The 15865-nt window shown below is 47.7% G+C and overlaps 1 protein-coding gene across 1 annotated transcript in view; it reads left to right on the top strand.

Annotated features, from left to right (window-relative positions):
* Nucleotides 1-5488: 5488 nt before the first annotated feature.
* The window catches only part of PARVB (parvin beta), a 48396-nt gene continuing 38019 nt past the window's right edge, over nt 5489-15865 (top strand). The window contains exon 1 of the mRNA XM_085048973.1: nt 5489-5797. Coding sequence (XP_084905099.1) covers nt 5683-5797 — 115 coding nt within the window. The 5' untranslated portion in view covers nt 5489-5682. The remainder of the gene's footprint in view (nt 5798-15865) is intronic.

The raw sequence follows: 15865 nt of genomic DNA, 5'->3' as shown, positions 1-15865 counted from the left end.
TCTCTCTACTGACTTGTTGAGATGCTAACTTCCAAGACACCTCTGGCTTTATCACTTGGTGTATATTCCAGTTTATGAGGATGGATTAATTCCCTGCTTTAGTCCTAACAACTCATCTTTGGAGGTAGTTACATACTGATTATTTTTATGTATATCAATCATGTGTGGTCATGCTAAGAGAATCTGAACTCGGAGTGCACTTCCCCTGCATCTACATTTAGATTGTTTTTTAATTAAGTGTTGGCAGATTTAAAATCCCAATACAAAGAAGATTCTGGAAGAGCAGAACAGAAATACTCAAGCTGTTAAACTGCTGATTTTTTCTGCTCAGCTAAAGACACAGCTTTGGACATACTGGTGCACTACGTGCCTTTGCTGAATACTGTCAGCACTGCCATGAAAGCTTTTTCCCAGTTAAATCAGCACTCAGACTCCACTCTTTTTGAAGAGAACACAGTTTTGTACATTACTTTAGCATTGGTATGTATTGCTGTTGTTGTAATACAGTAACTAAATCTGGTTTAGTTGATCATTCTCTAAAATATGAAGGCAGAAGCTGGACTACCCAGATTTGCAGAGCTCTGCTTAACTAAACATCCTTCCCTCCTTATTAAGTAGCAGCAATAGGCTTACAGATGTTCAAAATGGTGTGAATGACAGAAGTCAGTTCTATTTCAAATAGCAAAATTTAATATAAAACAACTTTTTTCAGTGTGTTTATGTAAGAGATACTGTAGCAAGTACATATTTAACCAAGAATTTTTTATGATTTTTTGTTGTTATGAGATAAAATATGAAACTATGTTAAGAATGTCAACAAGTGTTATTAGTTTTTTCCAGCACTATCGACGTTTTGACATATACAAATATTTTTAATGTGGATGTTTAGATACTAAAATACTGTTAGGGTTTTCTCCTAGGAGTTCAAAGTTAGCTGTATTGCCTTAAGAGTTGTATTTTGTGCACACAGTTTTACTCAAGGCTGCACAAGTGCAGTACTTTAATGTGACACAAGAGCCCCAAGCCCAGCGGGCTGTTTGAGAGGGCTCAGCAGTGTTCTGAGCTGAGCAGGCCTAGCAAAAGAGCCCCAAACTCAGTCCACAACTCAGCTTTGAGAGAACTCTCACCTCTGAGAAACAAGGCAGGAATGGAAGAAACTGCTGCAGGCTGAAGGGACCTTTTGAGCACATATTCTGACAGACCATGCTGTGCCACTCACCAGGGAATTGTCCAGTAGGAAAAATGGAGCAAAATCAGGTTCTATGAGCCTTTACCTGTTTTCCTCTTGGCATTGCACTGGATTGAAAAGTAACATTTTCTTATGGTGCATCCCATGTGCACTAAAGCTGTCCAGTGTAGGAAGTATTTCTGAATTCCTCTGCAAGAAAGATCTGGATTATGTGGTTTCTGTGGAATATTGGTATGATTAATACACTTCCATTTAGAATTTGCTGCAGAGACCCAGATACTTAGAATGGATAAGGCAGGAATCAGAATTCCTAATTGCTAAGACAGTGGCTGGTTTCCAGCTGTTCTGGAAAAGCTGTTCTGGAAAAGCTGTTCCATATAAAAAAGTTGAAATTGCTCTTTAGATCTGGAAGATCTGATGATATCAGGGGCTGGTAATGAGTAAGTTTCTAGGGGGTTTAGGGGAAGGTGGAAGAGGAAACTGGGAGGTTGTGAGAATGTAAAGGGCAGGTTTGCTGCCATATTAAGAACATAACTGTATTGATTTAAAAATACAAGCTTTACAAATAAATGACAATGCTGACCTCAATAACATGGAAGCATGCTTCAATGTAAGTACCTTTGCTATCACTCCGTGCCTTTAACACAGCTCTTGCTGCCACTTTTGCAGAGGTATTGCAACTGAGGTTTAGTGCTTCCTACCTCTGCAAAATACCTGTTGGTTTTGTTGGGCACCTCTGTAGAAACAGCTGTCCCTGTTGTGCCCTATGAGGGAATTGTTCCAGGTCTTTCTCTCCCGTGTGCAATCAAACATGGAAAAGTGAGGAGGGGTCAGGTTGGGTTGTATGAAAAAGTGTGAACTTCTACTGTGATGTTACAGGGAAAGAAAACACCATTACTCCTTTGTGGGATGATTAAGGCGTTGGTCAGATGTCTAAAAGGTTATCCTAAACTCTGTATGGGAGAACATAAGAAAATAATCCTAAAATTACAGAACTTGGGTGTACAGTACAGTTTGTTCTGCTATTCTTGTCTTGTTTTCAAGAGGGCTGGAGCCTGCAGCCACAGCAGTAGGAGTCTTTTTCAGGAGAATTTTTACACAGCTTCTCCACCATGGCAAACTTGTTGAAATAGTGTATGTTTTATGACAGCAGTGCTAAATTGCTGTCAGCAACTGCAGTGCTGTTGGATGGTTTTACCTTAATTTGTGCTGAGTGTATCCTGTGCTTTCTTCTCTTGTTATGCAAAAAATGCAACCCAGTCTGCAGCTGGCAGAGCCAATGTCTGCATGGAATAAATGGTCTTTGTAAAAGCTTTTCAGTTAAATGGAATACATAATAGAAAGCATGCTGAAGCAAATCAGTAGCATCAGTTAGGTGGTACATTTCTACCTCAGTATTTAATAAATAACATTATTAACCCTGCCCCTCCAAAACAACCTCCAAACAACAGAACAAACCCAAACACCAGCAGTCACACACTCAGCACATTTTCATTCATCTGGCAGACCAGGAAGAAAAATGAACTGTGTCTTGTGTCTTTAAGGTTTCTCTCATCTTAAAAAAGTCAGTACAGGTGTTATTACAATAGAACAAGACTGCATTGATTTGCTGGTTTAAGGAGTGGGTTTTGCCTTGCTTCAATATCTGAAAAAGACCATATATTCAATGTCACTGTTATTTTGTGCTACATCTAATTACAGTAATCTCACGTAGTCTCAAATTTTGAAAGCAGTATAAATTGCTCTGAGGTTAAAATAAAGGAAACAGCACCTCTGTGAAAAGAAGGTGAGCAATGTTAAAATGAGCAAATGTGAATTCAGACTTTTAAACGTTCAGCTAAATATGAAAGTAACAGTTCAGTGCTGAAAATAAAAACAGATTTTAAACTAGTCTTTTCGATGTAACTCTTTAAAATGACATGTTTATGCTCTGGCAGTTTTCTCAATGAGTACACAATCAATATTGGAATACTGAATGTATTCCTATCGAAATATATAGGAATATCATCCCTCATGAGAAGAAGGTACCAGAGAGTATTCTGTGGCTGCAGAGGGCTGACATCTCACTCGTTCTGGAGGGTTTAAACCACGTAGCTGGGCTGGGCTGAGCTGCAGGCCCCGAGCTGGTGCAGCAGCAGCTGTGTCCCTCTCAGTGGCCATTCGCCTTCAATCACTGCACACTCACACTGATCAAAGCAGTGCTGAAGCTCCTCGTTTCCTGTTTAGAAGAGCCCTATTTGTTTGAACCACTGTGATGTGTCTTAAAAAGGCTCCAGGTTTTGGTTTGGTGTTTTTGAAGTGTAATTTGACTTTTTGTTGCCGTGGGCTCTCTCTTGTGCCGAACAACCCTGCCTCCTTTTTCTTTGCAATAGGCTGAATGCTTTTTCTACTTGGTTACAAATTGGAGCATTTCTTTATAAATAGGTAGAACATCAAAGTCAGGGGTGAATGGATCTATCTGCGTGGCTTTATTTAAATTATTAAAAGGCACTTGCTTTTAAGTGGTTACATCTTGAGTGCTGTACTGGAGTCAGTGAAGTTTTATTTGCCATTTGGACTGTGAGTGTAAATTGCTAACCAGTTTGTTTACTTGCTCAGAGTTTGTACTCACATTTTCTAATTGCAATTTCACTTAAAAAATCCAGTATGAGAACTTATCCATTTTAATGGGTTTTTTTTCCCCAGAGGCTGGATAAAATGCTTTTTCCATGCTGCCTTAAAGCTAAGTTTAGTCTAAGACTAAAGTATGCATTTTATGAAATGAAAATATCCACTCTGCAAGTCCTGATACAGATCAACATTTATGTGTGGGTTTTGTATGAATTCAGGTTATTGATGAACTGAAAACGGAGCTTGCACTTGTAAATTGTCTCACCTGGCTTTTGCCAGGAGAATGCAGTTGACATCCTTGCTAATTATTTAATTTTGCAAAGTGGTTTTGTAACGATATTGGTCCCACCTCTGGTACATTCTCATTTGCAATCTAAAAGCCTTTGCTATGGGCAACAGACTCTTGTTACAGGAAACAGAATTTGTTCTTTTGAAGAAGCAGTTTCAATAAAGTTCACAGAAGTCTGCCCTGCCATTCGAAAGTCTTTCCAGCCCGGTCATGTGTGCCCTCCACTTCCCTTCTGCTGCCACTTGCCCTTGGGTGACTTCGTGCTCAGTCACACCGGAAAGCTCGGGCTGGGTGATTCTGGGCTTTGTCTGTTGGGTTGGGTTTTTCTTTTAGTTGCCAAAGTGCCTGTAGTAAAGCAATGAGCAGCTGGAGGTGAGGGAGAAGAGCAGGTCTTCATGGCAGAGGGGATTAGGTCGGGCTAAATCTTTAGCGAAACTACACCCTCAAAAATATCTCTGCTCTCTTCTGCTCTGGATGTGTCCTGCAGGGCTGTTTCTGTGTCAGGTCAAGCCTGGAAGTCTGTCCCATGAGCTGGGTGTGCAGATCCTGAGCCAGGCTGTTGGTTTGAATGCAGCTCTTGGGGCAAAGGCTGCTGACAGGGACGCTGCTCGCAGGAGCACAGCCAAGGGTTGTGCTTGACTTTAGGGACCCATTAAAATCAATGGCACCGCTTCAGGGGCTTCAACAGGATCAGAGCCTAACCCTATAAACCCTACAGGACCTGTTTTTAACGTGTGTTCAACAAACTCACTCTCATGCTCCCGGCTGCTGTAAGAAATGATAAGTAATGAGAAATTCTCCCTGTGGGATCACAACGGCGTTTGTGGTTTGGGCTGTTTCTGAGCACACACACCGTGCTGAGGGCAGAGCAGGGCTGGGACACCTGGGAGGTGGTGGCTTGGCCAACACAGAGTGTCCAGCCCTCTTCTCCTCGATCTTCCCCCAGCGGAGGTGTCAAACCTGACCGGCGACATGCTAGGAGAAGAAGGCAGGCTAGTCTGAGGGACACATGGCTGCAAAATTAGGAGGCACCTCTGAATGCAGCCAGCCAGGAATTGCTGTGCCCTGACAAACGGCACATGCCGAGCGCTCGTCCTCAGCTGTGCCCACTTGTTGCCAAATGTGGAATGTACACAACTGTTCCTAAGAAAGGATGTTCTTTCACGTTTGATCTTTGAAGCCTACCGTCCCTCTGCTCTGGCTGTGCTGGGACCGGGGGCGTTGTCTTGCCGCGATGCTTTTCACCCACTTTTCCTGCGCACCAGGTGCCCCGGAGGAGGGGCTCGGCCGCAGGTGATGCCCGGCCGGGCTCGGGCGGCTCCCCGGGCTCGGTGTCCGCCCCCAGCCCCCCGGGGGTGTCCGAGGCTCGTCCCGCCCCCGCCTCCCGCGGACTTCCCGGCCGTGGCAGGGCGCTGTGGCCGCGGCGGCTGCCAGCCCGCCCCCAGTGCTGCGAGCGGCGGCGAGAGCACACGGCGGGCTGGCCCCGCTCGCTCGGGCCGCTGATTCCCCGCCGCCGGACTTGGCTGGGCTCCGCGGGGCCCGCAGCCCCCGGGCGGGATCGGGCAGGGCCGGGCTGGTCCCGCCGGCAGAGCCCATGTCCGCCGCGCCGCTCCGCTCCCCGACGCTGCGGCCGCACAGGATGAAGAAAGAGGAGTCGTTCCTGGGCAAGCTCGGCGGGACCCTGGCCAGGAAGAAGAAAGCCAAGGAGGGTGAGTTCTCCGGCGCGGAGGGAAGGAAGGAACGTGCTCGGGGCCGGCGTGACTCGCGGCAGCTCCGCCGTCCCGTCCCGTCCCGTTCCGCCCCATCCCATCCCATCCCGTCCCTCCCGGGAGCAGCGGCGCAGCCCAGAGCCGCGCTTTGTTCGGCGGCCCCGGAGGGGCTGTGGCTCTGGGGGCGGAGGGCGGGCACAGCCCCTCCGCGGGGCCGCGGCTCTGCCTCCTCAGCACGGCCTGGGGCGGGCGTGGGGCGGCTGGGGACACCGGAGCCGTGGGGGACACCCGAGCCATGGGGCTGGATGGAGCGGTGGGGGGCGGCTGGAGCCATGGAGACTGGAACGATGAGGAGTGGCTGGAGCCGTGGGGCTGGATGGAGAGACGGGGGGCGGCTGGAGCGATGGGGGCCGGGACCCCGGGACTCCCCGTCTGCCCATGTCGCACGGCTGGGAAGATAACCCCAGGACCCGCTTCGTGCTATACAATAAATTTCTGGTGAGCAAGGAGACTGTGGGTGTTGTTTTCTCGTGGCCTGAGAGCTGAGGAAGCCAGGAGGGAACAGTTAAGTTCACCCGTGTTTCATTCCAGGTCCACTTCATCCGTAGCGTTTATGCTGGTGCAAGCATTTTGCCCAGAGCGATTTTCATAACCAGATGTATCCATCCAATCCACCACGCTCTCAATGATTCCGCATGGGCACACATAAACTGGTGTGCCTCCCCTTCACTGCAGAGAGCCTGGAGAAGTTCCCTAGCCTGAGCCCAATGGACCGGCACCCTCCCGGGGGGCTCAGCACCCTCCCCGGGGGGCTCAGCCCGACCTGGCACAGCTTTTGGCGTGGGCACGTGTCTGGAGAGACATCTCCAGAGCCGCCGGCCCTGGCCAGGGGCTGTGTGGAGATAGCACCATGGGCTTCCAGCTGCACGACGTGGGTGTTGCTGCTGTAGATAGGGAGGTGTCTCATTGCCAGGGGTGATAAAGCTGGCCCAGTCCTGAATGCACCAAGTGTGCCCTTCGTCTGAGCACAGTGCCCTCCGGGCATGGTGTGTGCTGTTCTCTTCAGCTTCCCCGACTGGTTTCTGTGGAGAAATTCTTCCTCCGTGTTATCCCCAGACTCCTGGCATCTGTGAGCAGGAAATCTGTGTGTCCTTGCCTTATGGCTTAATGCAGTTGTAACTTTATGCTGGTTGAAACTGACTTTGGTTAACTTCTAGGGTTTGGTGCGTGTAGGGTAGACAGTGGAAGTTTCAGCCTCTTTTCAGCTGGCTGTGGAGCATGTTTTGCCCATGTTGAGTCTATGAATTGCCAGCAGCATTTAGAAGGCAGCTTTTCAATATTGAAAAATACAATATTAGGCCTTGAAAACCTGGTTCAAGGAAATTGCTTCCCTTTCCTTCTGGTGTGGCTTACTGGTATTTCCTTTATTATCTATTTTTAATCAAATTTCCCTGACGTGCGTCTGCTGAGGAGCAGCAGAAGCAATTGTGCCTTGCTGAGATGATCTCACTTGCTTCCGACGGAAGCTGGTGGAAAAAGCTCATCTCCAGCAGGGATGCTGAGCACGTGCTCTGAAAAGTGCATGCCAAAGGTGGCTTTGAGCTCAGACAGGTTGGCAGCTTCCCTTCTCAGGCATTTCAGCATCACTAGGCCGTGTTCTTGAGCTGCCTGCCTTCAGCAGGGGCCACCCGCTGGTTTTGCTGAGTTTGCCTGTGGTTTTACCCACTTGTGTGGCCACAGAAGGGCCTCCTTTGGTTTCTGTGCCTGGTGCTTAGTGGGGAACCACGTCAAAGCCTCACAGCCATGCTTTTGGCAGTGCCGTGGGGAGGAAACTGCAAACACGAGGGGCAGCTTTTTGTGCGGGCATTTCTTCCAGCCTGAAATGTGACTGTGTGACAGCCTGGTGGGTGTGACATTCCCCGGTGCTGCAGGCGGCTGAGCCCCTTTGTTGTGGAGGGAAATGGCTTTTTTCCCTTTGTTGTGGAGGCTGTCCAGCCATGGCTGTGCAGGGAAGGGGCCAAGGGATAAGAGTGATGAGCTGGGGCTCTGCACCAAGGGGGAGAGAGGCTGGAACACGGCTTGTGGTAGGACCTGGGCTGCCCCAGGAGCACATTTCAGGGTTGGAAAGTAATTTTTTTCTGTGAGTGTGGAGCAGAAGAAAGCTTCGCACACTGGAAGCTCATCTGAGCGGTGCTCCTTGAATGAGCTGACAGACCCTGTAGGAGCCGTGTGGGCAAGGTTTGTGTGCTCAGCCCTTGGGAATTTCTGGCCTCCCTCCAGGTTTCTGCTGGTTTTCCCTGAGGGGACCAGCAGAGGTCAGAACGATCTTCCCGAAGTAAATTCTGTCCTCTCCACGGCAAATGGCAATTCTGGCTGCTCCGTTGCCACAGGCTGAAATCATCCTTGCCTGCTCTGCCTCCCAAAGCTCCAGCCCGAGGGCTCTCTATATGTTCTGCTTGCTTTCACTGCCTGTCTGTGCATTGCAGCTCTCACTGTCCAGCTGTGCTCATATAGTGACCTTTAACAGGCTCTGTGTGAGAGCTAAAATCCACTTAGATCAATCCTTTTTGTGCACAACTTGTGAGCCATGCAGCTCAAAGCTCCTTGCAATTGCAGTGAAAAAGTTTTCATTTGTCGTTTACATTTCTTTAATCACAGCTAGCAGCCGTGTCATAAATAACCATGATGTGTGGCTGCCAACCCATGAGCATCTAAATTTAAAGTTTTTGGGTTTTTTTGGCTAATTACTTCATAACGTGCTGCAGTGTATTTTTGGAGAAGCTCTAGTGGGAGAGGAGAGTTCATTAGGCTTGTCAGGGTGGCCAGTGGAGCTCCTGACCTGGCTGTGTGACAGGAGGGTCAGGGTACAGTCAAGTTCTGTACATTGCTTAACTGTGTGAATTTCTACCTCAAACCTCTGCTTTATGCTGTCACACTTTTTAATTTATGCATTTTCATGGCTGAACAGACTTTTCAGGCAGCCCTGACTCCAGAGAAAGAGCAGCTCTTGGGGAAGCCGTTTTTACCCTGGATTCCTGTGGAAGAGGGGTGAGTGATCTCACTGTCTGTTTGGCTCCTCCCTTCCTCTTCCTTCCCAGGAATATTTTTAACCCCTAGTTTGGGAAAAAATGCCCCAGAGAGAAAAGTCTTGCTGATTATTAATGCCTGCAGATTGTGTCAAAATGGGTCACCAGTGAGTACAGGAATGCCTTAGTGGAGTCCTGCAGCAGGAAAACTGGCAGATGAGCTCAATCTCACCATGCTACTACTAGAGAGCCCTCAGGGGAGGGAGTTGGCCAGAGAAAGGCCGGGGGAGAGCACTGCATGGAGGGAGGTGTGTGTTCCTGATCTTACAATCACTCGTGAAGCACATCCCTAGAAAAGTGGGATGTGTCTGTTCCAGCACTCTGGGACTGCTTGGTTTTTGCTTCTCCCCCATTTAGGCTACGTGGAAATCTGCAAAAATCTGAGGTTTACATTACAGATATTAGGAAGAAATTCTTCCTTGTGAGGGTGCTGAGGCCCTGGCACAGGTTGCCCAGAGGAGCTGTGGCTGCCCCTGGATCCCTGGCAGTGTCCAAGGCCAGGTTGGATGGGGCTCAGAGCACTGTGGGATAGTGGAAGATGTCCCTGTCCAAGGAAGGAGGGTGAAATGGGATGAGCTTTAAGGTCCCTTGTAACCCAGACCATTCCATGACTGTGTGATTTTTGTCTTTCAAGTTGTGCCACCTGTTCAGGAGCTCCAAAATCTGCTTTGAACACCTTACAAAACTGTTGGGGTGCTGGGTGCTGGCAGGGCCTATAGAGGATACAGTTTTTTGCCAGATGATTCCTTAGCTTCTTTACAGACTTTGTAAAATATGCTGTTTCAGGTAGTGCCATCTTTCAACTTCATCTGCAAAAGGAAATTGAAAAAATCTGCCCTTTCCTGTTTGTCAGAGTGACAATGTTGTACTGACATAAAGAAGAGGGTTTGCTGCGAGCTTCACTCCCAGCCTACTTGCAAAACTCGGTTTTCTTTTCCTCTTACACACTGTATGAAAGATCTGGGCAGCAGGTGTTTGGCTAAATGAGATTTCTATTCTTGTATCTGTGTGTGTGTATAGCCTATGTGAAGGAGTCAGTGAGAGAAATGAAACAGAATCTATTGCTTAATGTTGTGTCCCAGTGACATGATTGAGGGTGGGCACAGGGGTGAGAAAACTGCTCTAGAAAAATGCCATTTATTTGTGCCTGATGGAAATCAGTAGGAGAGGGGAGTGAAAGAGAGAGAGAGAGAAAGGACAGTGCTGCAGAGGGCAGGGTTATTGCAACAGGAGCTGAATGATGGGAAAGTTTTGTGCAGATCAAGGGAGGCTGAAGTGCTGCTCCTGGGATCTGTGTCTTGGTGCTAGTGGGATGTGGTGGCTGCACAGAGCTCCCTGTTGCAGCTGCCTGCAGACACACCAGTTTGGGACATGGCTTGGGACATGTCACTGTATGACAAGGCTTTTCTCCCAGAGAAAGATGGTGGGTCTTGCTTCTGTTTTGCAGGGAGGAAAGGTGGATGGTGAGGAGATGTTTGTTTATCTGGCAAGGCCATGGCAAAGCCTTGGAAAGAATCCATGTATCTCCTGAGTTGTCTCTGATGCTGTGTCCTTAGGCAAAGGTGCTGCATAGCCTGTTTCCCACAGCTCCATGTGTGCTAAAACCCATCTCACAATTGTCCAGGTGGGACTGCTTGTACTGCCTGATCCACTTTGGCTTTCTGGAGGGAAGAACATGGGGAATAAGCTCAGCAGCAGAATTAAATTGGAGGAGAGGAGACTTCATGGCAAGTCTGTCTCTTGCAGATCCCTAATGGGCAGTCTGAGATAAGCTTTAGCTGGTTGCTTCTTGCTGCCTCCTGGCCTGGCACTCAGGATATTTGTAAGGCTCCTCCTTTTAACAGCAGGTCTCAGCCCCTTCTTAATTTACCCTTCCATACTCATAGGACGTGGCAGTGAAATTTTTGGCACACAGATAGACAAATACAAAATGTGTAGGGTCTCATTCTGTGGTCCTGGTTCACACAAGTCCATCTGCTGCAGACTGAGAGGATATTTGGCTGGAGAAGTGTGTCTGTGCACTGTTATGTGCTACTGCTGCTCAATACCCCAACAGAGGATGAGATGAGTGCTGGTTAAGTGGAATTACTTGCTCTTTAAGAAAGGAATTTTCATGTAGTTCTACTGAAGCTACATACTGTTCCAGATATGTGTGTATATATATAGAAAGCCTGTGCAAACATACGCAGATTCATATTTCAAGTTCAATTTATTATCCTTTCTACCACTGATTTAAACAGACCTAAATATCCAGTTGGAACCTGTGTGGACTAACTGCTGTTTCTTCTGTAGGGCTCAGGCCTGACCAGGTCTGGTTTCAGTCTGGGTAGAGCAGTGCTGGTTTGGGTTCTGACTCTTCTGTTCTGGCCAAAGCTGTACTGGGAATATCATTTGTGTCAGTGTCTCCTTACATGAACCTTACATGCACAGGAATCATGCTTTTAACAGGGTCATAACCCCCACATTTTCCTCCTGTAGCTGCACCTAGGCTGGGGTGGTTCACCCAGGGCAGCTTGAGGCACAGTCTCTTGATGAGGCAGCAGAGTTTGGAATTAACAGCTCCAAGTTTTCTAGACAGGATGCAGCAAGACATGCAGAACAGCTCTGTAGCTCTTCAGTAGTGCTTTGAAGAAATGCCTTGCCTTCCTTTAAGGAAAACAGACATTTAAGAGTAATTTTATTTCCAGAGTTGCAATTTTTAAAGTAAGACTCATTGTCAGAATACTTTGAAGCTTCACCATAAAACCTTAGCAAGGTGGTTATTAACACTTCCAATTTTCCAACACCAGATCTCCAGTCCTTTTCTGCTTAAAGTCTACCCTTATTTCACAGCAATTGTTCCATAATACCTGTTTTAATTTTTTTCTAAAGGATGTACTAACTATGACAGCTTGACAGAGACTTTTAGAAGTGGGCATCTGGCTGTTTCTGTTCCAAGGAGGAGCCCTGTGAGACTCTGATGTGTGGAGAGCTGCACATGGACTTGATGGGAGTGAGGGGAGCTGCAAAGCCACAAGGCATGGAAAGTCTGTGTGAAGGAGGGACTCTGTCTCCCTGGTGAATCTGTGCAGGGACATCAGGCTGTCTTCTGCAGTGCATTGTCATAAATACACTCATCATGCTGATCACCTGCTCGTGTTTGTAAGAACTGTGACATTTAGATCAATTTATTAATATACATTCATCCTGCTGATTTGCACATCAGTGATAGGGAGGCTCAGAAGGTTGAGTACAGTTATGCACAGCAGGGCTTAAATACCTTTTTATGTACTTCAAGAACTGTTACAGGCCAGCTGATCTGAAAACAGCCAAAGCCAGTGGAGTTTTCCAATGCACTGCTCCAGGCTTTGGATTGTACTTTGATGTTTGGAGATTGGGGAGATTAGCTGGCAAGCTTCTTTCTTTGCAAAAGCATGTCAGAACAACTTGCTGTTGAGGGCTGCAGGCTTATGTGGTCTGAGGCAAACCCAGGGCAAGGCAGGAGCTGGAGTTTCAGCAGCCACAGCTTTGCTGTTCAGCTGGAAGGAGCTCCAGCTCCAGTGTGTGTACCTTGTGCACACGAGTGTCATGGTCACAGCTGAGGAGATTCAGGTTTGTAGCTGTGAAAGTCCAGCAGAGCTGCTGCTTCAGAGCTGCCTGTGTGGGATTTGGGTGCCAAATTGCAGTCAGTTTTCAGAGAGAGCCAGTCAAGTGTGCAAATCTCTCAGCCTGCAAGGTTCCTGAGGCTGGCTCTGTCAGGGTTCCTGGGATAGGATGTCTCCAAGGGGACATGTGGCTCTACAGAGACACTGACAGGCATCACAAGAAGGAGTTTTCTGCCTCACCTGTAACATCATGGGTTTGTGATCCTTCTCACTGCTGCTGCCTGTGCAGTGCAGGAGGGGCTGTGTGTGCCTGCTCAGCCCCAGGCTTGCTCTCTTTCAGCCCTCAGTCGTTTCAGGAGACCTGCAGGGCAGCAAGGAAGAAGGAAGGGAAATCAATCATGTTTCCCAAAGCTTGTCCTTGTGTTGACCTCTGCTCATCAGAGCAACTGTGACTTCACAACACCTCCAGGTTCTGTGAACTAACCAAATCTGGGTATTTTGTTACAGAAGCCAACTACTTGAAAGATAGGTTGGATATCTGGAAAAGGTTCTTCCCCAGAGGGTGGTGGGCACTGCCCAGGCTCCCCAGGCAATGATCACAGCCCCAAGGCTGCCAGAGCTCCAGGAGCATTTGGACACCATTCCCAGGGATGCACAGGGCAGGACTGTTGGCCAGTTGCCAAGTGATCTCTCCAGGGTGAAGCATTTTGTGTTCAGGTATACATTTCCTAATCTGTGCTCTTCTGATGGCCAAGTAGAAAGCTGCAACCTGAAATTCGTGATTTCTGTTGTGTGTGTCTAGTTTGGCTGGAAAAGGGTGATGGAAAACACGTGGTGTCAGCCTTTTGTAATGTGAATCCGGTTGAGCCTTGCTCTGAAAACCAGATGTGGAGAGAACAAGCACACCTGGCAGCCTGTACTGGGAGCAGAGGGTCTGTAGGATCTGGGCCCTTAAACCACTGTCACTTCCTCCTGGAGGAACAATGGGGCTCCTAATTTTAAATCCTGTACACTGATTTGTTTCCATGTACTCTCTGCAGATCCCTCTCCAGAGGCCTTAGGCTGAGAGGGGAGGCCATGGCATGGGATTCTGCTTTTGGCTTTGCTAGGGGTGAACAAACTGGGAGCACAGTTGTTCTCACATTTTGCCTCTCACTGATTGTTTCTCCAGGTCAAAAAATGTTTCTTTATGATCCCCAAGACCTGTCTGGAAATAATATATAGACTTTTATAAAAACTCTTTTCAATGTATGCTGCATTTTGGTTACAAAAGAAGCAAACTGTTCTGGCTCCTGGAATCCCAGTTCCTTCTTTAGCACTTCTTTTATTGTGTGGTTGAATCATAATGAAATCCACCGGAAAAAAAAAAAGCAATAGTGTATTTTCCATTATAGCTGCCATATGGCCTTATTGCTAATTTTTAATTAGCTGTGGGATGGTTGCATACACAATTTATTTGGAGTAAGGAAGGAGACTGAGAACTGGATGAGGAGATGTCTGTATAGAGGCATGGTGTCTCTTTTAGTGTCTTTAAATAGAAAAATGTGTAATCCTCAGAAAGTGTTGTTCCACTAGGTCTGTTTGGCAGATGAATGCATTTGTGCTAGTAAACAGATGCAGACACTTCTGTCATTTTAAAATAGAACTGTGTTGTTTACTCTCTGGCTTGCCTAGTCCAGCAGATGGATCTGGAGGCTTTGCAAAATTGACAAAATTGACAAAATTGACATTTCCTTCAAAAATGATAGGAAAAACTACCAGTTTGCACTTTCCACCTCACATGCTCCCACAGGAACAGGGTTATAAAGCTGTACCATGGCATTTCTGTTTGCCTCCTTCCCCTTGTGTGGCTCCCAGGATTGTTACAGGGAACTGGTTCCGTTGGAAAATCAGGCATGGTAACACTGTAGAATTTGGTCTGGCAGGAATCCTGATGCTCTACTTAGAATCTTAGAGTTGTTTAAGTTCCAAAAGATCATTGAGTCCAATTGTTCCCCCAGCACTGCCACATCCATCCCTAAGTCATGTCCCCAAGTGCCACATATACAACTCTTCTAAGTGCCTCCAGCAATGATGACCCAAACCCTTCCCTGGGGAGCCTGTTCCAATACTTGGCAGCCCTTTCAATGAAGACATTTTTCATTTCCAGCCTGAACCTCCTCTGGCGCAACCTGAGGCCATTTGCTCTTTGTTTTATCGTTTGTTCCCTGGAGCACAGCCTGACACCTTGGCTGTCCCCTCCTGTCAGGAGCTGTGCAGAGCCACAAGGTCCCCCTGAGCCTCCTTTGCTCCAGGCTGAGCTCCTTTCCCAGCTCCCTCAGCCCCTCCTGGCTCTCCAGACCCTTCCCCAGCTCTGTTCCCTTCCCTGGACACTCTGCAGCCCCTCATGTCTGTGCTGAGGTTCCAGAACTGGACACAGCACTCGAGGTGTGGCCTCAGCAGTGCCAGCACAGGGGACAGTCCCTGCCCTGCTGCCACACCATTCAAGACCTTAACCGGACTTGGAGACAAGTCTTGATCTGCTGGCTCTTCCTGTTACTTTCCTCATCATTCTCTGCAACTGGAAGGATATGTAATTAAATAGGCACGTAATGGAGCCCTGTAGTTGGGAAACTGGATTTTAGTTGCATCCAGGATGTCGTGCTGCAAGTGGTCCTGCTGTGCCAGGAGCAAACCAGATGTGCTGCCTGTGAGGCAGACCTGCTGCTGTCTGCCACACAGGGTTTTATTTTAGCATGTGGAAGGGAAGAAGCAGATGTGACTGACCTTACCTAATGCAGCAATAGTCCAGTTTCAACCTGAATTTAAGTCCTTCCAAGGAACATTTCTCTGATGCTCTTCTCTCAGTTTCTGAGATTTTTGAGGGTCCCTTGTCAGGGAGAGAGATAGGTGATAATGGGAAAATAAGAGGGACTGGCCTTAGTGTCCACTCTGTGCTGTATGATTGAGGGAGAAAGTTATATATTTGTTTCCACGTTTCCATCTGATAAAAGAAATGGTAACTTTTAGAGAGTGACCTCTTCCCACGAATGGCATTAGGTGTAGGTGCCATACTGCCCAGAATCTTGGCAAAAGGCATCCTCACTGGATTCCTTCATTTGCTGTTGATCCAGTAGTTGGTGAGAGGTTTCCCCAAGGCTGCAAACATGATTTGAAACTGTCTGAGCTGGGGAATTCCCCTTTTGGGCTGAATGCACAGGAGATGGGCATTGCTGTTTCAGGATCTTCTGAAGTCCTGTAAGGACAAGTGGAAAGTTCTGCTCTGGGGCAGGAAGAGGAGAAGGAGCCCTGAGCAGCCAGGTCTGATTGCAGAGCTGACTCTCAGAAGGAAGTTCAGCTAAAGACCCCCGAGGTCAGTTCCATGCTGTGTTGCCCAACAAACTTGTGGCTCCCTGGCA

This window comes from Lichenostomus cassidix, chromosome 1Aa, assembly GCF_008360975.1.
Source record: "Lichenostomus cassidix isolate B80296 chromosome 1Aa, HeHo_3.0, whole genome shotgun sequence".
Lineage (NCBI taxonomy): Eukaryota > Metazoa > Chordata > Aves > Passeriformes > Meliphagidae > Lichenostomus > Lichenostomus cassidix.
This window is presented reverse-complemented; position numbering and strand designations above follow the sequence as displayed.